Source organism: Manis javanica, chromosome 15, assembly GCF_040802235.1.
Source record: "Manis javanica isolate MJ-LG chromosome 15, MJ_LKY, whole genome shotgun sequence".
Classification (NCBI taxonomy): Eukaryota; Metazoa; Chordata; class Mammalia; order Pholidota; family Manidae; genus Manis; species Manis javanica.
In genome coordinates, this window is record NC_133170.1 from 21,184,894 (window position 1) to 21,208,563 (window position 23,670).

The following is a 23,670-nucleotide window of genomic DNA, read 5'->3' on the forward strand; positions in this document are numbered from 1 at the left end:
CCACCCTGCCTTTTTTTTTTTTTTACTTCTTCAGGACAGCACCCTTGTGCTCAGGATAATGGTGGCTGTTCACATATTTGTCTTGTGAAAGGAGATGGTACCACCAGGTGCTCTTGCCCTGTGCACTTGGTTCTGCTTCAAGATGAGCTCTCATGTGGAGGTAAATATGTCTTCATTTCCTTGTGCAGGTCTAAATGCCAATTAACATGTTCCGTATCTTACTTAGTCTAGCATTCTGTGATTTGACAGTGAAATTGCTCTTTCTCCTAACTTGACTGGTCATTTGTATTCCGTTCATTTGCACTATGCCAGGGTTTTGGGTTATTCCAAGAATGAACCCATCATGACAGGTGGTAAGTTTAACCTAATGTTGGGACCAACGCAGAGTGCCCTTACCGGGGGAAACTCATCCTGTGAATGAGTATATTTCTTATTAATGAAATAGCTTTTCCCACCCCAGAGGGTAACAAGATGAATTAACTCTACCTCCTATAATCTCTGTCCACTGAATTCTAGATTCTGTCAGTTTTTGTATCATTATTGGGAATGTATCCAGTGAAAAGAATATTTTGTTGAAATCCGTCAGCAGTTCTGTATTGTTTTTATTTATGTAACATTTTTTTAAGGTATTAGTGTTGCAGTGAAATTGGTTCAGTCACTCATGAGATCATAGCAAATAGGCACATTGCTTTTTTTAAAGCATAATATGGTAGCATCAAACACCATAATGGTATTCATTCCCTTAATTCAGAAATCTTCCTCTTGGGGATAATTCCAAATTAATTCAGCTGAAGGAGAAAGACCATTCTCTACAGTGGCAGACATTAAAAGCAATCTAAATCTAATGATAGGAAAATTACTAATTAAAATAACTGAGTTTATACAGCTATTAAACATGGTCATGAGCTGATATAAAAATGTAGCTAAAATTTGGCTTAAGTAGCAGAAAATTATTAAAATGGTGATTTTTACTGTGATGACAGCTACATAAAATTAGTATTTCTCTGAACAAAGATTGAAAGGACCTATATACTCAAAATACAAAAATTGTTGATAAGAAGGTATTATAAGAATATTTTGTTCTTCTAACTTACCTTTAAGTTTAAAAATACAATGTACTAAGTAGCAGGTGTGATGCATTCAGCTTGGACTGCAGGAGATTTAAAGATCTTTGTGATAGAGCATACAATTTAGTTGGGGAGATCATATGTGTGCATGGTAGAAGTTAAGTTCTTGTACTTAAAGTGTCTCCCCCCTAAACAGTGTTGCACAACAGTGTGATTGTACTTAATGGCACTGATCTGTAAGTGGTTAAAATAGGAGACTTTGTTATGTATATTGTACCACAATAAAAAAAATAGCAGGAGTTTCATATAAAGAATGCAAGACTGTTACTACTACATTCAATTTGTTGTAATATGTAGTTTGGTAGATCTATATGAAGATATTTAGCCTCAAACAGATATGCAGTTAGAAAATAGGGGGCTATAATCATAGCCCTTTCAAATAATTATAGATATTCACCTTAAATTCTATTCCAAATCTTAATAAATGGCAATTTTCTATAGGTTAGCTTGCAGCATATGAAACCATTATCAGTTAACTTTTCATAATCTCTCATATTAAAATCTGTTTATCTGATTTGTGCTTTAGATGGATATTTTACCCATGCATGATTTTGTGACCTTATACCTTGGTCATTTGGAAATATTAGGATTTCTTTCAGAAATTCCTAGATCTTCAGATTTTTGACACACTTCATTATACAATGTCAATAGATGTTAATACCACCAATAATCTTTTTTTTATTAAGGTATCATTGATATACAGTCTTACGAAGGTATCACAAGAAAAACAATGTGGTTATTACATTCACCCTTATTATCAAGTCCCCCCCACCCCATTGCAGTCACTGTCCATCAGTGTAGTAAGATGCCACAGAGTCCCTATGTGTCTTCTCTGAGCTACACTGTCTTCCCCGTTATCACCAATAATCTTATCAGTAAATGTGTTAAGCCCTGAGAATCTGACAAAGCCTATGGTGCTAGATGCAGGTTTCCCAAAATTAAATGATTTCTGATTGGAACTTCTGATGTTAAAATTTGCCACAAAAGTACAATGTTATGATTTACCACTGTTTTCCTTGAGGTAACTGTCTCACTGGTTTCATATTTTTAAAAAAACTTCCTGCGAAATACCCACATGCAGATATAGTTTATCTGTCAGTTGTTTTTGCAAGTAAAATAAGTGTTCCAGTTTGGGTTGTGTTTTCCGTTGAGAAATCATCACACTTAGGTATGCAACCTGAGCTTTATGCCTACTTCCCATTTTATCAAACAATATTTAAGAGCCACATACTCAGATGATTTTAATATAATTAATATATTTACTTATGCATCAAGAACATTCTTAAATGAAATTGCCTTTTTTTTATAACTGTGAGTGTGTGCTATGCAGAATGCAATGACTACCAGTACAGTTTGGTGCCATTGCCTTGAATCTGCTAAGGTGGTAAGAGTTTTACCCATAATTCCTTTGTATCATCAATGCAAAAGTAGTGAGAAAGGCCAGTGACATCTTAGTATTATAATGAAATAGTTTTGACCTTGCAGATCCCCTGAAGAGGTCTCAGGGACTCACAGCATTTTGGGGACCACTCTTTGAGAAACTCGGAGTTAGAAAACTTATGAATTCCAGGCTATTAGAGGATAAATGATTATAGTGATTTTTCCTAGGTTATATGTGAGATTATAATGGACTGCAAATATAATAATCCTACTTGAATTACAATATATGAGGGCACTTCTGCCTTATGGTTTTGCAAGTTAGTGTATCTAAGTAGGTGTGAAGATTGTATTTTTCTCTGATTAGATGAGACAATTTATAAACTTTATTTATTGTAAAGTGTTTATGTGTTGACTATGACATGAGCTTCACTCAGGTTGAAATGTTTGTACCTCTGTGTGACTGTTACTGTGTTTCTGTCACTCCTCTCCCCCTTGTTCATTTGAAGAACCTCCAACATGTTCTCCTCAGCAGTTTACTTGTTTCACTGGAGAGATTGACTGCATCCCTGTGGCTTGGCGCTGTGATGGATTCACTGAATGTGAGGACCACAGTGACGAGCTCAATTGTCCTGTATGCTCCGAATCCCAGTTCCAGTGTGCCAGTGGGCAGTGTATTGACGGTGCCCTTCGATGTAATGGCGATGCAAACTGCCAGGACAAATCAGATGAGAAGAACTGTGAAGGTACCCAGAATTCCTGGGACATGGTTATATAGTCCTTTTTCCATTAAATTGTTTGAAATACAGAGTATTGCTTTGGCTCAGTGGTAGATATGGGGTTTTTCAAGTACATTTGACTTTATTATGTCTAAACATAGTAGCATGTTCCACATTGTTGTTTTAATTCACTTAACATGCATAAGGTTTATACACATTAATAAGCTTTGCAAATTGAGAAACGAGGTCAAAAGATTAGATCTTTAATATGTAAAAATAGTCCTTGTTTCCAGTGAACTCTGATTTAGTGCATTTATTATAATGTAAAATGATTTCATGTTTTTCTCTATCCTCCATTAACCTTTAACACAGTAAAAACAAACAAACCAACAAATTCTCTAGAATTCTTCAGTATCTGGAAATGCATATAGAATTCTTTAATTCTTAACAGAATCAGAGAATAATTTTTAAGTTGTATCTAAAAGTTAATTTGTTTTTCATTTGCATCCAGAAAGCACTTTTCACACTTGCCAGAGTTTGGCTTTACATGATAGTAAAAATAAGAAAACTATTTGCATTTTTTTCTCAGTGCTTTGTTTAATTGATCAGTTCCGCTGTGCCAATGGGCAGTGCATAGGAAAACACAAGAAATGTGATCATAATGTGGATTGCAGCGACAAATCAGATGAACTGGATTGTTGTAAGTCGGACTAAAACCTTGTATATATTATTCTTACAGAAAAAAAGTGCTTTTTCCTTTTCTTAATGTGTGAAGTTCATTTATGATTAATATTTCCTTTTAAGAAACAAATATTAATGTTAAGCGGATTATTTGTACCAGGAATTTTTTTATGTTTTGCTTTTAGTAATTCTTTAAAGACAACAGTTTTCTTGAAAATGTACAAAAGTCTTCATAGAAATATTTAGTGAAATATCAGAAATGAAGGAATATGGTTTTGCCACTACGGTTAGGAAATTCTTAGTTTAGATATGGAGAAATCAATTGGTGGTCTAAACTTAAGAGTTTCTGAACATTAGTTCATGTTTAAGGTCTCCCTTTTTTTTTTCTTGACATATTTCCAACATTTCCCTCAGTGATATTAAGAGCTTCCTTAAAGTGGAGCCTGAGGATACTTGGGCCAATATGTACCCCTAGGCCTAGAGACATAGACTGAATAGCCTTTGGTTTCTTCAAGGTTCATAATTATTGACTGATGCCCTAACATAAACTACATCTCAAATTATTAAACTTAGTTCTAAATAGAATTCAGAGGTCTACCCTGTCAAAACTAGTTAAATGGAATTTAGCTAGAATTCATTTAAAAACTCTTTAATTTCAATGAAGACTTTAAGTTGGCAAAATTCAAATGAGGTACTAAGACTTCTAGAATCTATTTATTTATTCAACAAAAAGGGTACTGTACCAGGTTTCTCAAAGTCCTCTATGATTGAGGTGGAGTAGTATAAGAATAAGAATTTTAAAGCCAGGCAGAGATGGATCTGAATTCTAGTGCTGCCTCTTCACAGTACTTTATTTGTTCTTGTTAAACTGTAGTTTCTTCATCTTTAAAATGAAGATAAAATTTAGCCTTGCAATTGTGAGAAAATTTAATGATTTAATATATTTAAAACAGATCACCTGGCTCATAGTAGGTACTGTTGATAAAGAAATGTGAGTGGTACCAAATGTGCTGTTAGAGATTCATAACAAGCAGTAGCACAAAGGAGAGAGTGGCTAGATCCTTAGGAGTGAAGATGGGGTTCATCAAGGAAGACTTGTTAGGAAAATGGTGCTTCGATTGGGTGTTAACTTAAGAATAACATTAATTATGCAGATAAGTGGAGAGATTGCATTCAAGGCAGAGAGAATATCCTGTTCAAAAGCAGAGTAAAACAGGTACCTTTGGGAAATCACATGTAAATGAAACTGCCAAAATAAAGGCTTTGTTTTGAGGGTGTCAGCAAAAGATAGCATATGTAAAGGTAAGATGGTAGAGGACTTTGCTTTTCTTCTAAAGAGCCTATTCAGTATTCCAGATTAATGTAGAGTCATTGAAAAAGTGAGGGACTTAGCATGGCTTTGTAACTGTGAAAGCTGTGAAGCAGTAGGTTAGAGGTGGTAAGATTATAGGTAAGGAAACTTTTAGTTTGGTTGCTTTCAACTTCTTTGACCACATCAAGAGATATACAAAGATGTGGTGCACACATAAAGAAGCAAAAGTGTCATACAGCAGTATTTACCCACATATATGTATAGAATGCATTCTGAAGTTTTGTTTTAAAATGCTAGTTGCAGCCCCATCTAATGACTTTCAATCTGTAATTGTAAAATGCTTAGGAGACTGTTATGGTTCAGGCATAAGATGATGAAGATCTAAATGAAGAGAAGTGTTAGAGGTAGAAGGGAGGACTTTGGAGTTATTTCAGAAATAGAATAAAAAGGGTTTGGTGACCACTTAGATATAGTTGATAAGTTTAGGTTGGTTCACAGGTACCTCACTGAGTGACTGGAGTTGTTAACTAGAATGTACAGCAGAGACTGAAAACTGAAGTACCATTCCATATCTTGGCCACAGATGTAATGTTTGGCTGATGTATGTTTTTTATTAATTTATTTTTGTTTTTCATTTAAGTGCCTTTAATTTGTCACATGTGTCGCCATTTGTATATGATTTGCTTACTCCTGGAATCTGGAAAACATGACAGATGATGGTGATGATGAGTTCAGTGTGGATATGCTGCATTAAAGTTGCTCATGGCATATCCCACCGAAGCTGTTCGGGAAGTTGTTGATGACTATATGGGTCTAGCTCAAGAAGAGACGTGGGCTGTTCAGTTTATTAATAGACATTAAAGCTGAGGCAGCGGGTGAAATCTCTCAGGATAAGTAAGTAGAGGAGGAAAGTAGCAGAAGGTAGACAGGACTGGGAATCACCTGCACTTAAGAGACAGACACAGGAGAATGAAGCCAGCAAAAGGAAACAATAATCAGAGAGAGTAAACCTAAGAGAGTGGTATCTTGGAAGGATATTGATCAGACATTTTTGAGAAGAAAACAAGAGTCAGCAGTACTGGATGTGTAGACAGGTCAGTGAGATGAGAAGTTTATTGAATATGGCAAATAGGAGAACTTTGACCTTTTCCAGAATAGACTAGTTTCATAGTGCTGGTGAGGACAGAAGCCTACTTTCAGTGAGTTAAGATGTGACCCAGAGGCAGAACTGGGAGACAGTGAGTGTAAACTATTCTTTTTTCTTGTTGTTGTTATATATATATACATACACACACATATATATAATTAAAGTATCATTAATATACAATGTTATGGTGTTTTCAAATGTACATTACAGTGATTCAACATTCCCCATTATCCTCTTATACTGTGATTGCGAATTATTGTGGCCCTTAATCCTCCTTGTCCCCACCAACCTGCCCCAGCCCCTCCCGCTTGGTAACCACTGGTCACTTCTCAGTGTCTTATGTGTCTACTGCTGTTTTGTTCCTTCTGTTTTGCTTGGTTTTTATATTTCACAAATAAGTGAAATCATACGGTGTTTGTCTTTCTCTGCCTGGCTTAATTCACTGAACATAATACCCTCTAGATCCATCCATATGGTTGCAAATGGCACAATTTCTTTTCTTTTTATGGCTAAATAATAACAATATCCATTGTGTATATATACCCCATCTTCTTTATCAGTACATCTATTGATGGACACTTAGGTTGCTTCCATATCTTGGCTATTGTTATTAATGCAGTGATAAACATAGGGATGCATATATCTTTTTGAATCAGGGACCTTTTCTTTGGTAAATTCCTAGGAGTGGAATTCCTGGGTAAAATGGTATTTCTATTTTTAGTTTTTTGAGGAACCTCCATACTGCTTTCCACAATGGTTAAACTAATTTACATTCCTACCAGCAGTGTAGGAGGGCTCCCCTTTCTCTGCATCCTCACCAGCATTTGTTGTTTCTCATCTTTGGGATGTTGGCCTTCCTAACTGGTGTGAGGTGGTATCTCATTGTGGTTTTCATTTGCATTTCTCTGATAATTAGCAATGTGGGGCATCTTTTCATGTGCCTGTTGGCCATTCAGTTGTCTTCCTTGGAGAAGTGTCTGTTCAGATCCCCTGCTCATTTTTTAATCAGGTTATTTGTTTTTTGGGTGTGTTGAGGTGTGTGAGTTCTTTATATAATTGGGGTATTAACCCCGTATTGGATGAGTCATTTACTAATATACTCTCCCATACTGCAGGATGCCTTTTTGTTTTGCTGATGGTGTCCTTTGCTGTACAGAAGCTTTTTAGTTTGATGTAGTCCCACTTGTTCATTTTTTATTTTGATTCCCTTGCCTGAGGAGATCTGTGCAGGAAGAGGTTGCTCATGTTTATATTCAAGATATTTTTGCCTATGTTTTCTTCTAAGAGTTTTATGGTTTATGACTTACATTCAGGTCTTTGATACATTTTGAGTTTACTTTTGTGTGTGGAGTTAGACACTAATCCAGTTTCATTCTCTTACTTGTAGCTGTCCAGTTTTGCCAACACCAGTTATTGAAGAGGCTGTCATTTCCCCATTGTATATCTATGGCTCCTTTATCATAATTAATTGGCCATACATGTGTGAGTTTATATCTGGGCTCTCTATTCTGTTCCATTGATCTATGGTTCTTCTGCCAGGACCAAATTGTTTTGGTTACTGTAGCTTTGTAGTAGAGCTGGAAGTCAGGAGCGTAAACCCCCCAGTTTTGTTCTTCTTTCTCAGGATTGCTCTGGCTATTCAGAGTCTTTTCTGTGGTTCCACAGGAATTTTAGAACTATTTGTTTTAGTTCATTGAAGAATGCTACTGGTATTTTGATAGGGATTGCATTGAATCTGTAGATTGCTTTAGGCAGGATGGCCATTTTGACAGTATTCTTCATGAGCATGGGATTGATCTCCATTTATTGCTGTCTTCTTTAATTTCTCTCATGAAATTTTTCAGAGTATAGGTCTTTCACCTTCTTGGTTAGTAAACTATTCTTTCTTAAAGCTTGGCATGAGAAAGAATGCCAAGGTACTAAAAAGGACTAAGAAAGATTGGATGGCTGCTCACAAGGACTAAGCAGAGTCTGTAACCCAAGAGTTCATAGGGTAACTATGTAACGTGCAGCCTGTACGTGTTATGTAACTCAGTGATGTCATTTTCTATCATTTCCTTCATTTAACCTATAAAAGAACGAGTTTAGCTCTGTGGATGAGAGATTTGAGGATAGAAGCAAAAGAAAGGTTTTCGAAGGATCTTCAATTGTGAGAGACAGCCTGACTATTCAGAATAGAAGAAATTTTCCTTCTAAAAAGAAGAGTAATGCTTTAAATTTGATGAGCCCTTTTGCTGTACCTCTTTACCAGTAATGTCGATGCCCTCTGCTTCTGAAGCCTCAGCGCTCAGGGGACCTGTAAAGTGGACGTCAGGTGAGGGTCGTCTGGTGCTTTCCTGCTCTGGCCTTTCTTTTTGAGTCTTCAAGCATCAGAGACCTATCTTCCTGGCTCTCTGGCAACCAGACTTACCCTGAAGGCAGCGTCATACTGGGCCTGAGGGCTGAGGCTCATCTTCAGCTTCTAACCTCCTTTCCCAGGCCTAAGTGTCTCTTTTCAAACCTAAAATCATCCTCATGGCTGCTTTTGGCTTCTTCACCATTCCAGGTAAAACATGTGGTAACTTTTCTAGGTTCATCCCTTCTGGCCCTAAAATTTCTTTCAAATTCCAAATAAACTTCTTGATTTTCATGAATCAACAGAATGAAGTAGGATAAATTTTATCTGTACGTCTTAATGGCGTTTAAATCTGTAATAACATCTTTTTTTCGTATCAGTTTACAGTTATACAGCTGGCCCTTGAACAACATGGGTTTGCATTCCATGAGTCCATTTCCACATGGATTTTTTTTTTTTCCAGTAAATATATTGGGAGATTTTGTGGAGATTGGTGACAATTTGAAAAAACATTTTCTTTTCCCTAGCTTACTTTATTGTAAGAATATGCTATATAATACATATAACATAAAAATATGTGTTTATAATAGACTATTTATGTCATTGGAAGGCTTCCAGTCAACAGTAGGCTAGTAGTAATTAAATTTGTGAAGAGTCAACTTTACATGCAAATTTGCAACTGCATGGGTCGGCACACCTAACCACTGCGTTGTTAAAGAGTCAACTGTACTTCCCAGTGTATTTTTTTCTGTCTTAACTTGAGGATGGTTCCTTTTGATTTCTAACAATGACTTTTATCCATACATATTGCATACATATTCATAAAAAAGAAAAATATGTATCATTTGTGTTCATTAGCTTCATATCTGCTTACAAGCCTTCTGTTTGACTGCTATTTTGAGCCTACAGTTGGTTTTTCATTGTATAACTGTACTGCATTCCTTTTAGATCCAACTGAGGAACCAGCCCCACAGGCCACCAATACAGTTGGTTCAGTTATTGGAGTGATTGTCACCATTTTTGTATCCGGAACCATATACTTTATCTGCCAGAGGATGTTGTGTCCACGCATGAAGGGAGATGGGGAAACCATGACTAATGACTATGTAGTTCATGGACCAGCTTCTGTGCCGCTTGGTTATGTGCCACACCCCAGTTCTTTATCAGGGTCTCTTCCAGGTGAGTGGGGGCTGATCTGTTGAGAATTAAGTCTTGGTTCCTGGCAGGATTACCAAGTTCCCCGTATGGAAAAAGAATACTTTCTAAAGTCTGTGTCAAACTAGACCACTTGAGGTTTAAAAAAATTAGAAGAACAAATCTTCTCTTTTACTTTAAAAAGGCACTTTCTCTTTACCCAGAAGACCTTAGGTGTGGTTTGGTAGAAATTGCTAGAGGATATAAAGCAAATACATTTAACATGCATTTGTATATACCACACTTAGTGTATATGCTGCATTTCTGGAGGTGCTTGACCAGCTAGTCATTTGGTGAAGAGGGTCATAAACCACAGGTTCTTCAGGTTCACTACCAGAGAACCTCAGTACTACTGAGCCCCGGGATTGAAGGAGGCCAAAAGGTTAAGATTCCTTTCCAGCACACAAAGATGTGGAATAGCTGAGTGATAGCCGGGAGGGAAGTACTATGTTTTCTCGTAACTTTAGGTGATGCCTGTGGGACTAAGGCCAGAAGTACTTGGTAGCCCATGTGGCTGCAGGGACGTACAGCTCTCCTTTTCAGCACTTTCTCATGCCTTTAGTGGGAAGAGGCCTTTCTTCTAATGAATCTGTAGAAGGAGGTGCCAGGCAAAGGCCCCCTGAAAGTAAAAACTTATTCTGAGTGTAACAGATGCAATTTTTAAAGGGCTAATGATAATGATTCTTTGGTGTAATGTCTATTTTTAGCTAGCGAAATTTGGGGAGTCTCTTTGAAAAACAAGAATTTCTGCTTTAGCATTTGTGGTGGTGGTTTCAACACCTGCATCCAGTAGATGAATAAATAATCTTCCATATGTTGTATATATGCTTTTAAAAATAGATTTAGTTACCTTTTGAGCAAATCTGTTCTTTCGTCTACCCTGCTTCTTCACTTTCCACAATCCTTTGCTGCTCAAATCCTCTAGGAGGTTGAAAACCTCTCATTTTGAAGAGGTCTTTTTCCATCCTGGGGAGGAAATTGGTGGGGCTGTTCCCTTGCTCTAGGCCATCTCTCAGTGGAAATGTTCACATCTAGAGAATATTAATTTCCCTTCTCCATTAAGTGTTTTCCATTATTATTAGGAAAGGAGCGCATAAATTGTTATAAAATCAAACTATTTGACTATATTTGTTATCCTGGTATTGAATTAAGTTGTTTCTTGCATTTTCATGTATCTTACTCATCTCAGCATTTATCCTCCTTCATTTTAGGAATGTCTCGAGGTAAATCAATGATCAGCTCCCTCAGTATCATGGGGGGAAGCAGTGGACCCCCTTACGACCGTGCTCATGTCACAGGAGCATCATCAAGCAGTTCTTCCAGCACCAAAGGCACTTACTTCCCTGCTGTAAGCAGCTCTTTTCCTGTTTCAGCTGAATGCTAAGATAACTAGGATCTTAGATCTTAACTCATGTACAATGTGAGGACTCAGCAATGGTAAAGTAAAAAGTTTTTTAGTGTAGAATTTAGGCCTCAGGCATGTAAGGTCCAAAGAAGGCTTTTTACCCCCATGCAAACATCTATAGATCTGTAAGTTTCCTATTCAATGACCAGCACATGTGAAAGCAATGGACAGCAATTTCGTATTTCAGGTAAAAGTAGAGCTGCTGAGTGGCACCCCTGAGGGGCTTGGGGCCTTCCAAGAGAGGAGACACACCTGCTTTTTCTCCAGAGTCAGTAATTTTTCTCTAAACATTTCTAATTAAAAGAAATCATGACCCAGCCATACTGAACTGACACCAGTGACTTGTAAATTATAGATTTCCTTCTCATCGTCTTGCACTGTCCAGCTGTGATGAAATTATCTTAGGGGATGGAGAGCCACAATCTGGAAGTTACTGTGTGAGGTCAGCTCTTGGGAAAAGGGTTGTGCTAATAGTGTGATGAAAAGGAATCTGAACAGAGATGACGGAAGAGAAGTTGAAAGACAGTCTCAAAGGCTCTGTCTGGAGTAGACTGTTGTTACTTTAATAACTTCATTATTTTTCCATTTAGATTTTGAACCCTCCACCATCCCCAGCCACGGAGCGATCACATTACACTATGGAATTTGGTTATTCTTCAAACAGTCCTTCCACACAGAGGTCCTACAGGTAATATGCATCATCCTTTAATATAAGTCAAAGTGTCTATCAGAAGAAAGAAGTACTCCAGTTGTGGGTTTGGTGTAGCCCCGAGGGAGTAGATGGCAGCCACCAAGAGAGGACAGGCATCTTGTCTTGATAGTGCTGACATTGCCCCTGCCCCAACTTCTTGTCTTTGAGGGCATTGTACATTTTCTTAGTGTCCCCCATGCTGGCTTTTAGAGTGACAGAAGAGCTCCCATGCTTTGGCAGTATTCTCAGGAAGGTTACCCACCAAAGTGACTGACTGCAGAGTAGGTCCTGTGCAGGTTAGGTTTGGTTGATAGTTTAAGAGGAATATTGGGTAAGACTGGTTCAGAGTAGGTGAGCTCTAAAAGAGCAGGAATATTCAGCACAGCATCTGAGACATGTTGAGAGAAGCTTAAGTTCAGCCTTTGCTTATATACGTTATTACGATCTGGAATAAAAGATTTCTCCTAGTTGGATGGAATAAATCATGACTCCTTCAAATAAATGAAATGTATTTGTAAGTCCCAAAGGGGAAAATTCTGCCTTCATGCTGATTTTTTCTGTCCGTAGAACATATCGAGCAGGTTCAGTACTAGTGTGTTACCCACCTGTTCTCTTCCATCCTGTTGGAGAGGTCAGCCGAGTGTCAACAGCTTTATTTTCTGTGTCTGAACACTGAGTGCCCCGGCGTTACTGGATCTTTCAAGTGCCTGTCACCTTCTAGATGAGGCGTTTCCCAGCATTCCTGTCAAATTACCCTGATCTGACCTTGTAGGTGTATAGAAATCAAGTAGACTGTTCACAGTGTATTTATTATTCACAATTTTCACTTCAGTTTATAGATTAAGATGGTTTGAAGTAGGCTTGACTCTAATATTTTTATGTCTTATTGTAAATGTTGTTTTTTTCCCCCTCTACTACAGGTTTGTTCTAAAAAGCCAAAATAAAATGGCAAAACCTGACAACAGGAGAAGAGGGAGGACCTAAAATTTAATTTTTAAAAATAATATTTTTTAATTGACTCAAACACTGATTAAATAAATAATTGCATCAAAATTAATTCTTATTTGACCATTTCCTTTGTCTCCCAGTTATGCCCTGTTTGTTTCTTGAGTCAAACTTGATACGATTTGTTGAGATTTTTGTCAGAACTGGAACTTAAAAGTATTTTGCTAATACTATTTCCTTTCCTTCCTATTTTTGTCTCATTTTTCCACGAAAATGGAATTGTTATGACTTTTAAATGTTAAGCCAGGAAATTTCAGCAAGGCCCAACACCTGATTGGACTGAAAGATAAGACCTAAAAAAATATTGACATCATGTCAATAGTAGTAGTATAAACACTTGAGAACCTGCTCAGCAGGTCATGTAACTTTTGCTCTTCCTCTGAGCAGCCATTTCTTTGAGGCAATCCCTAAGTGACATCAAATGGTTTGTATCCTGGGATGTTACCTTGTGGCATTCTGTGTCACTAGGTATTTTATGAATCAATACTACAGTTTTCATGTGCTCTTCTCTACTGCAGTGAATTTGATGAGAAAGCATATAAATTAATCTTGAAATAAATAAATAAAGCTATAAAATAAATCAACATCACTGTATTTAGGATGTAAAAGGCATAAGAAGTTACAGATAGAAGTAGAAATAATAGAAAGCCAGCCCTCAAAGCCAGTTCTTATTTTCATTAGTGTGTCCTATTTTCATTGCCTTTTCTTTAGTTAGCCATGCTCCAAACTTGACCAACAGCTGAGATTCCTTAAAAAGGTTGATAAACAAGTGTAAGAAATAAATCAGTTCCCTGAAACACGTATTAGAAAACTCACTGGTTCTAAATGGGTATCATTTTGGTGCTCACTTAAAGCCACTGCAGTGACAGTGTGCTTGTGTGCATGCTGGGAATCACACTTTCCCCCAAATCATGGCAGTTTCCCTGCTGATGGTAACAGTGCGAGAATGTGTACGCCCCTTAGGCTGTCTTCCAGAATTCATCCTGACTTGTACAGCATGTGAGTTTTAAAGATGGAGTGAAGTCTCCAGGCAGCATTAAGTCATTCTTTGGGTAAATACAGAGCACTCAGAGGGCACTGTGGGAATGCAAACATGAGCAGTGCAAAACGCGTGAAGACCATTCTCGCAAACCACAGAATGGCAGAAGCTGGAGAACTCCACTGCCCGGACTAAATGCAGAATGTGTGACTGAGAGATTTTCCAAAGATGACCATTGAATGCAGCTTTAAATAGTTGGTCCTTTTTTATTCCGTGTTGCAGTGTGACTTAAGGTTAAGAGCACATCCAGAGGCTAGACTGACTTCATGTCTGCATTCCCATCCTCCCCATTTTTAATTGCCTCTAATCACATTTTATTTCCAAATATAAAATACATGCTAACTTCCTCCTCCCAGTCTGCCGTTGGAAATTGACTCTTGGTCTGTGCAAATTTAAACTGTAGTAGCTTACTTGTTCAAAGTGAAGTCTAAAGCCTCTGTATTACCTCTTTTCTATAAACGAACTAAGTCTGCTTTTCTTGGTTTCCTCCCTGTACTAGCTACAGGCCATACAGTTACCGGCACTTTGCTCCCCCCACCACACCCTGCAGCACAGACGTTTGTGACAGTGACTATGCGCCCAGCCGGAGAGTGACCTCTGGGGCCACAGCCAAGGGCTACACTAGTGACTTGAATTACGACTCAGAGCCTGTGCCCCCACCTCCCACACCTCGAAGCCAGTACCTGTCAGCAGAAGAAAACTATGAAAGCTGCCCACCTTCTCCGTACACAGAAAGGAGCTACTCTCACCACCTCTACCCACCGCCCCCGTCCCCCTGCACAGACTCCTCCTGAGGAGGGGCCCTCCTCCTCTGACTGCCTCCGAAGCCAAGATGTAAATACACATGTGGTTGAGATCTGGAGGGGGGGAGGGAGCTCTTAGAGAAGGATGAGGCAGACCATGTACAGTTAAAAACTATAAACGGGGGAGGGAATACTGGAGATATTTGTACAGAAGAAAAGGATATTTATATATTTTCTTAAATTAGCAGATTTGCTGCTTGTGCCATAAAAATTTGTATAAAAAGTAAATTTGTACTAAATGTTTTATTTTTGCAAACTGAATACACAAAGCATGCCTTAAACCCAGTGAAGTGACTGAGTACAAAGGAAACAGGAATAATAAAGGCATCACTGACCAGGAATGTCTGGGCTTTTACCGATACCAAAAAAAAAAAGAAGAAGAAGAAAGAAAAAATGAAGTCCATCTCAGAGCAGCAAACCATAGATACTTGGAAGTTTTGAGGGCCAACAAGGTTAAGAAATCATGAAAGGAAAAAAAGGAATTAATACTAACTTTGGACAAAGGGCTTTGTTTTCTCTAGGAATCCAGCAATTTTATTGAGGAAAATAGATACTTAGAAAAATCCATTCTGTGCGTTGCTGCCGTAGGAGAGATCAGCTGTCTGGTAAGATGCCATGGGGCTGTTTGTGTGTGCAAGTCTTCTGTCCCTACCTTAAAGCCCACACCTCTGTCAAAAACTAGTTTTTTCTCTAGTATTTTCTCCTTGCTTCCTCTGCCAGCAGCTTTGTAGGCCATTTTGCCAATATATCATGATTTATTCAAAGGTTTTTGTCTGAGGATTGGTTAAATGGAGTTTTCTAAATTAAGGCTTCCTTTTAATAATTTCTGTTAGCTCCATTCTCCTGTAGGCTTAGCTCTTCAATTTGACAGCTATTTTTGCATAATGATGAAAGACTAGACATATTATATTGCTCCTCTGTATTTCCAAGATTGTTTTAATGCTCATTAAAATGCCTTTTTACAATACATATAGACAACGTTTAAGAATTACAAATTTAACCATTATTTTTCTGTTGTAAATTAATCGTATATCCTTGCAGTACTTTCAGCATATATAATACCACAATATGAAATCATTTTTATGTATATTTTTCCTAGTAAAACATATAAATATGCTCTGGTTAGAGATAGTCTATTTAAAAAGAGAATTTTTTGTTATCATTAAGTTTTTCCCTTTATTAACTGTTCATGACACTTTCATGTTCTTCAGGCCAATTTTTCCTGGAGTGACGTCTACATGCATACCTCTTAATTTGTGACATGAGTGTAATATCTTTGTTACCTAATGTGAATATCTGATTGTTTTCAAATTATCTACAAATTATTCTTATAATCCATCACTTACATATTTTTATGTGTGTTCTCTCTTATCACATTATGGATCAAGATGATTTAACAACATGAATTAAGGGAGAAGGCAAATTGTAACCTTCTTAGCTGTCAGACCGTGGGTGGAGGGGAACAATGGAGGCTCTTAGGGACCAGCCTGCCCTGCATGGTCCTGGGGCTGCCGCACCTTCAGCTTTCGGGTTGACCTATGGGATGATTCAAGCACTGCTCTGCCACCTTGCCAGAAATTAGTTCCCTGCTTTTTACATGTTTCTAGCAATTCTCTGCTAAAATTGGATGTTTTTTTTTTAAGCTAATGTATTTTTTTTACCCTAACAAATGTTGGTCAATTAGTGAATTTACTTTTATTTTTTATTTATTTTTATTTTTTTTGCTGAGGCCTCTGGATTTCAGAGCCCAAGAGAAAACGTCAAAAGAAAGGATTCAGAATTTTGGCAGGGGCAAAGTCATTTTTAATGCAATTTGAAAATACCTAAGTAAACTTTTTAAAGGGAGAAATGTGGTTTCAGAATAATGCTTAGATTGTTGGTGATACCTTGTGTGAATCAGTAGATTCTGCCTGTAAGTACACGGTGATCCATCGGTGTCTTGCATTTCAGTCAGACAAGCGTTAACGCTTCCTGTTGATGGAACAAAGTGCTCACAGTGGAACAGAATGGACACTGAAGTTGCATTCTGTGACTTACAGGGGCGCTTGATGCTTAAATGAAGATGGAAAAGTTAGCAATAACTGGGTATCAATTAGAATCTGAGAATTCTGTATGTTTACATTTTTTAAAGTACATCTGTATTTGGCGGGCTTCCCATGTGGAAACTTGCACTATAATGAACTAAGAAGAATATATTGCCTTGTTATATCTCAGTCCAAGTGCTTGTACTGCGATGGCAATGGCCTCTTCTTGCAGAATACTAATTTGTGTGCCAATTTGTTTGAAATTATTTGAAGGCAGTTCAGCTTAATCTCTGAATCCTCTTTTTGGGGGTAGTTGAGATGGATTCTTAATGTTTGGGGAGTATACCTTTAAATGAAAGAATTATCAAAATTCAGGAAAAATTTATTGGCTCTCAGTATGGACAGTTAAGCTTAAGTGAACTATCTTAATTATTAAACATAAGAGCTTTAAATTTAAAAAACGGGGGATAAAAAATAAACCTCTCGGAACACAAATTAGAGAAAAAAGTATTTCGGTTTGTTGTATTACTAGATTCATTATCCATGGGGGGAAAATGAATAAAATTTCATTAGATTCCTTAAGTACAAAAGTATTTATTTTGAACATATGTCTTAAAGAATGCCCACTTAACTGATGTGATTCAAATTACCTGAGAAATGAACTTTATAGTAGAGAATGCCTTCTGTGAACTGTAGTAAGCTACTCTGCATTGAAGTGGTCTTTTATAGCTGAGTTTTGTAACTCTGAAGTTCACTGTTATAACTTTGAATTTGGCTCCTGCAGAGCCCTGGTCTTCCAAACAGTGGCCCAATGGGTTTTGCTATTTAAATCAAATAAAGGAATAATTATAAGAAAAAAACGGAGTTTAAGGGATATAATTTTGTCAGTATTAATTTTTCTTCCATGAAATTTTTTTATTCCTTTGACACCAGATGCCACTCTTCTGTACTAAGTATCTTATGACATGTCTGTTTAGCAGAAAAATCATTTAAATTTTAATATAAAAGTACTTTGTGATATGCCACCGAGAGATAGCTGATCCTTTAATAAGTTTGGAAACAGCTATTCTAAAGGGATGATGTATATTTAGAAATGAAGACATCACAGTACATTTCATCTAATATAGACCAGTAATTTTTAGGGTGATAGGATTTTGAGCAGTAAAATTATAGGATGATTGAGGATTATATTTGTTGATCACCTAAAAATACTTTGAAGTCAATAATTTGTATAAGCCAACTCAATTGACAGTGAGATATAAAAATAAGCCACCATCCATATTAGGTAGCAGTTAATCTTTGGGGAAAATATTTTTGCTTTGCTGTAAAGGCCCAGCAATGAATAATTTCTAGTTAGAGTTAGCACACTGTGTATATTTAGGTGATCTAACACCAGCCCTCATAATGGAGACTGTTTACTTCTGGTCCGGAGAAGCTTGCGAGCCTCCTTCTCTGCCATAGTGGTGCTGCTGCTTTTTTCCTGTCTAATCCTATGTCTTGAGGAGCTTCTTAGAAATGTAGTTTTAAAAATTGTTTTATTTCTAGCAGGAGAAAATTCTCCACTTACTGATTTGCATGCTGTAAGAGCTGCAAATTGGTTACCATTACATATCTAACAAAACCCAAAAACAAAACTTTTGGGCTTTTCACATCCCAAATATATCTTGCAGTGCATAAAGTCTGTATGATGCCATCCATAGTGTTTGGAGTCTGATACACGTCTGTGAGTGTCAGCTGGCTGACAAATGTTTGGGCCTCCACAGATGAGACTGTCAGTGAGTGCAGACATGGACTGTCATAAAGTTCACAGTCAAGTGTATTTAAAACATGTTCTCAGAATTCTTAAACTCAAGAGATTTAAATGTATTTGGTATTCCTTTATCCCAAGCCTAAAGTGAGCCAAGAGAAATAACAGATGATTTTAGAAGGTACTGTTAGCATATGTGTGGTTTCTGACCTTTAGGATGGCATCATTTCCTAAGAGTCTCAAAATTTAGCTTTTAAAATTCTCAAAGTTCTGGAGAACTTTGGACCTAAACATAACATTTTGATTTATAATTTTAAAAATTTAAATTATGAGCATTATGACTCCATATACTCAGGATTTTTCTGTTTGGCTTGATTATACATCTCATTAAACTAATCCTGCACCTGAGTGGAGGGAGGGTAGATTCTTAGGTTAATCTAGATGAGTTAGAATAAAATTGTGTCCTCCTTCAGTCCAGGTAAATCTTACTGTTTCTCTTTTGTATAAGACATTCTTAAGCTGTTCCTAAGTTTACTGCTGAAAAAAATTCTCATGACTTCACACAGAATTCAAACTATGTGATTTCTTAGACTCAGAAGTAGAGTATAGACCTAAAAAAAAACTTTCAGATTTTCCATGATTACTTAGGGTTTGCCCAAAGCTAACACCAAAGAATCACAGACAACTTTTGCTTAACTGTCCAATTTTTTTAACTCAGATATAAGCAGAACAGGTGGTTACACACACACACATCCCTGCCCTGTTTATATTTGATTTTATAAAATGAATATTACATGTGAATATTAAAAGGAAAGTACAACAAAAATAGGAGTCTGATTAAATTTAATGTTACATGAAATTAATATCTGGGGTTAGTAGGAAGATTTTTAAAATGAAGAGGATACCAAGAAGCTTAAGCTGGACTAGCCTCATTTGCAAGTGAAGGATCTGGTGCTGCTTTCAGAAGTTTATCCTTTGTGTTTTTTAATTTTTTCTTAAGCTTTAATCTTCGTTATTGTCTTAAAGTCAGCTGGTGTTTCTTGTTCATGGACTTTGGTACGATGGTGCTTTGCAAGGATGTATTTATATTTTAATGGCCAACATTTGGTCAGCCCTGGTCCACTATTCAGTTCTCTCTTTTTGTAAAATAAGTGCTTTAATTGTAAACTGTATACAAATACCTTGTATAAATCCTTTTTGATTATTACAGTAAGCCGAGTTGTAACATATGAAATGTTGATTTTTATAATAAAACAGTGGAAAATAAGTGTTGTTTCTTTTCAGCAAGAAATTAAACAGCTGATTGTTCTTTGCTGTGATACATAGTGGTCGTCTCAAACACAACAAAACCCACCTTTACTGTTTGCATTTCAAATAAAATACAACCTTGGAAGAGAACTTTTTTTTTTTAATATAAATGTTATTTTAATGATCGGGTTACTTTTGGACAGTCTTGGACCTTGCGCATGCCTTGTAATCTCGGAAGCCCCTGTCCCGGGCCTCTCGACAATCTAGGTGTCTTTGTCTGAGCCTTCTGATAAGCTAGGTGTTCTTGACTATGGAACTGGGAACAAAGGAGGGCTTAGAGGTTGACTAGGGAGGAGTGTTCCTTGGTGTTGGGCTGGTCCTTTCTCCTGCTTATGTCTAACTGCCTACTCTAACATTCCCCCCCACAGGACTCCGACTCTGAAATTTTTTGGATAAGGGTGATGAGTCAACGTCTGGTACTGCTTCCTGCTGAGAAGGGGCCAGGCTGTCCTCAGAGTCCAGAGCCCTCGCCGTCTGTCAGGAGTGGGAGGTGACCCTGGCATCACAGGGGCAGCCACTTCCAGAGAGCCAACCAGCTGTATCTAGTGAGGATTCAGGCATAGCTGTGTCAGTAGAAATTAGTTAATATCTTTGTCAGATGACCATTTGAACGTATACTGCCTCTACATGAGAAGAGACAAATTTGGTTAGGAGGTTTAAGAGAGAGGGCCCAAAGAGGAGGAGAGGGAAAATAGAGACCAAAGGTCCCATGGAGGGCAGGAGCTAGGAGAGTCATCCCTGGGGGGCCTGTTCTCAGAGTTGGGAAGCCTTTCTGGAAATTTTGGATATCCTGTTGGACCTGGGACTTGGCTTGTGTGGTTTACCTAAAAGCACTGTTCTTTAAGTGAGGCATAGAGGTCTCCCTGTGCTGAAGTCAGGACAGCTAGGCCCCTTTGGTTTGGGAGGACAGTCATTGCCCTGGAATTGAGCTGGTTCTGTGAGCGGTCTGGAGCTGGCGCCATCCGGGTGTTTCGGTGGAGACGGGAATACACTTGTGAGGCAGTGACTGCACCCATAGTGCCAGCAGCTGCCCCTGCTGCAATTCCCAACGTGACCAGTGGAGGAATAGGGCTGGGATTTTGCCTAAGTTTTAAGTTAAACTGAGGGTGACAGGGCATGTGTGAGTAAGGGAATGGGAGTTTCAGGAGGGGCTGCGTTAATTTTTGGAATCACATAAGCTAGGGTGCAGATGCCTTGTGCAGTTGCAGGGAGGCAAAGGTAGGCACTCGTCTGCTGCGGAAACAGCCCCAGAGTGCGAGAAAGGCACCAGGCTAAGAATTTTTAGGGTGTATGTAGAAGCTTCAGGGCTCCCTAACAGTGGAAGAGAAGGGATGGCCAGTGAAGGCAGGCAGCAGCTGCAGATGGAAGGTGAGACTGAGGAGAGAGAGAACAAGCTTTATAAAACTCATGGCTCACCGATCTTCCATGATGAACACAGAAGACCTTTCAGGCAACTTAATTCCTTTAGTTTTTTTAAACTTCACTTTCTTACCTGGTTGCTCTATTTTAAAACAAAATCTTACTTTTCTTTTTTCTTTACTTTTGGCCACACAAGACTCTTTGAAATTAAAAAAAAAATGGTTTCCTCTATTTAATTTTAGCCCTTAGCAAAGGCCCAGATGAGGAGCTCACTGATGTTAAGATCCCCTAAGGCTGGGAGGGCATCGCTTGCCTGTTTTCTTGAAGATACCTTAGCTCTTCCACAGGCTCACAGCTCAGGAGGGTGGTGGTGGATCTCTGTCTCTGGGTTTTGTCTCAGAGGTGTAGGGCTTGACTCGGGAGTGATGGATCCTGTTGGAGATCCCAGACACCATAAAGGCTGACCTCCTGGTTGGTAGAGAACTGACTGACGGTGATTCTCTGTCCCAGGTAGCACCTTGTGCCCAAATGTCCTCAGCTTGTTGAAATGATCTGGGAGCAACGATCCAAGTCATGGCACCAGAATGTTACAGTGGAATTCGTTGATTCCGATTCTTCTCAGAGAATTCAGTTGAGAGACCAGACAGCAAGGAAAAGCAGCAAGGACTTTACTGGGTTAAAGCAAAAAGAACACTTGAGACAGGAGAGTGGGCTGTCAAAACCAGAAGCGGTTGGAAGAGAGCTTTGAGAAGGGCTGCTGCTTGGTTCAGTGCTGACAAGCCCTGTGATTGGGAACAGAGAATAAGGGAAATGTTGCTTCAGGACTGTGCTTGTTTTAGTAAATTACTGGAGGGGGCCCTGGTGTGGACTCTCAGTTCCTCCCTTTTCTCCAGATTAGCTTTAAAAATGAACATTGTTTTTACTGGAGCAGAGCCCACTCTGGGCGGGATGGTCCTAAAGGGGGTGGCAGAATATGCTGCTTTGGCATCTTGGTCATTTTGAGCTGTAGTCACTTAAAAAACAGCAGATGCAGAGAGAAGCTTTCTCTGAGCTTCCCCTACCTGCATAAAGGCAGATCCTGCAGAAGGAATACTGGTCATAAATATGAATCCCCTCCCTGGGGGTTTCAGCAGCCAAGGAAGATGGTTGCTTGCAGGAGAGGGGACACCACAGCTAGACAAACTTTCACAAGTGGAAACACCTCCTGTCTCTTCTTCTAAGGGCCTGTTCGTCCTTCCTAATAATCATTTCCTCTGCCCTAAGAGGCCTACATCCTCCCTTCCCTTCCCCTGGTAAGATGGTATTGAAGTCTGAATTCTAAGTAACTGAGGAGTTACTCATTTTTCCCTGGGTGTCTCCCATATATACATGAAGTACACATATTAACACACCTCTGTTTCTTGTTCTTCTTGTTAATCTGTCTTATTACAGGGGTCTCCTCTAAGAACTCAGGAAGGTAGAGAGAAAATTATTTTCCTCCCCTACATTTTCGACAAGGATATACCAAGAACTCAAAACTACGAACTTGAGTCTAAGTTTCCTGGTTTGATGGGAGGAGAGGAAAGCTGCTTTTATATTTGGCAGTAGTTGAGCCCAAACATCAGGTGGTTGAACGGAACACGATTTCGTGTAAAGGTCTTTTTGGCAGATGAGCTTGAGTGAGTGAGTTTACCTTGGCTTCTTGAGTGACCCTCCCATTCTTTCCTCTTGAGGGAAAACAAAAATCAAGTAAGTCGTGCTGTTCCCAGGCGGGTCAAGGAAAGGCAAGGCAGAACTGTGCTCGGTCTCCCTGATTTAAAAGCAGGCTCAGGAATGGGAGGAACAGTGCAGGTTGTTTTGGGAAGTTTATACAGTCTTTCTCACTTTGTTTGCTTTGTAAATGATTACATTATTGCTGTAAATTTGAGTCAAAGGAGGACTTAACTTGGTGGGATTCAGGACAGGCTACCTCAAAATATGACACCTTGGCTTATTGAGTATTTTAGCTGAAGGAATTTGAGAGACGGTATGTGCGGGAAGAACTGACCTTCCCCTGAAGCAGGTCATGAACCCTCCAGTGAGAGGTGCCCTCCCTGTGCCAGAGGAAAGGAGCAGCCTTATCTCAGAAGAGGAAGGGACACAGGAATCTGGGCAGACAGGCCTGGCTAGTTTTTCCCCAAGTTACTACACTTCCCTCATACTCTCTGTCCTGTCATATCTTTCCATGACTTTCCAGTCTTCATCAAACCTGGCATAAAACGCTCAGGTTTTAACCATTTCTTTGGGTCATTTCCTTACAAGGCTTATTTGTCACATGAAACTTACATTAAATACATCTGTGTGCTTTTCTCTTGCTAATCTCTTTTGTTACAAGCGTCCCAAAAGAGAACTGGGAAGACACTTTCCCTTTCCGACACT

The 23,670-nt window shown here is 38.5% G+C and overlaps 1 protein-coding gene across 1 annotated transcript in view; it reads left to right on the forward strand.

Annotated features, from left to right (window-relative positions):
• Nucleotides 1-19,925, forward strand: part of LRP6 (LDL receptor related protein 6) — a 164,879-nt gene extending 144,954 nt beyond the window's left edge. The window contains exons 17-23 of the mRNA XM_037023007.2: nt 35-160; nt 3,014-3,250; nt 3,813-3,923; nt 9,647-9,877; nt 11,104-11,240; nt 11,888-11,985; nt 14,532-19,925. Coding sequence (XP_036878902.1) covers nt 35-160; nt 3,014-3,250; nt 3,813-3,923; nt 9,647-9,877; nt 11,104-11,240; nt 11,888-11,985; nt 14,532-14,826 — 1,235 coding nt within the window. The 3' untranslated portion in view covers nt 14,827-19,925. The remainder of the gene's footprint in view (nt 1-34; nt 161-3,013; nt 3,251-3,812; nt 3,924-9,646; nt 9,878-11,103; nt 11,241-11,887; nt 11,986-14,531) is intronic.
• Nucleotides 19,926-23,670: the final 3,745 nt, after the last annotated feature.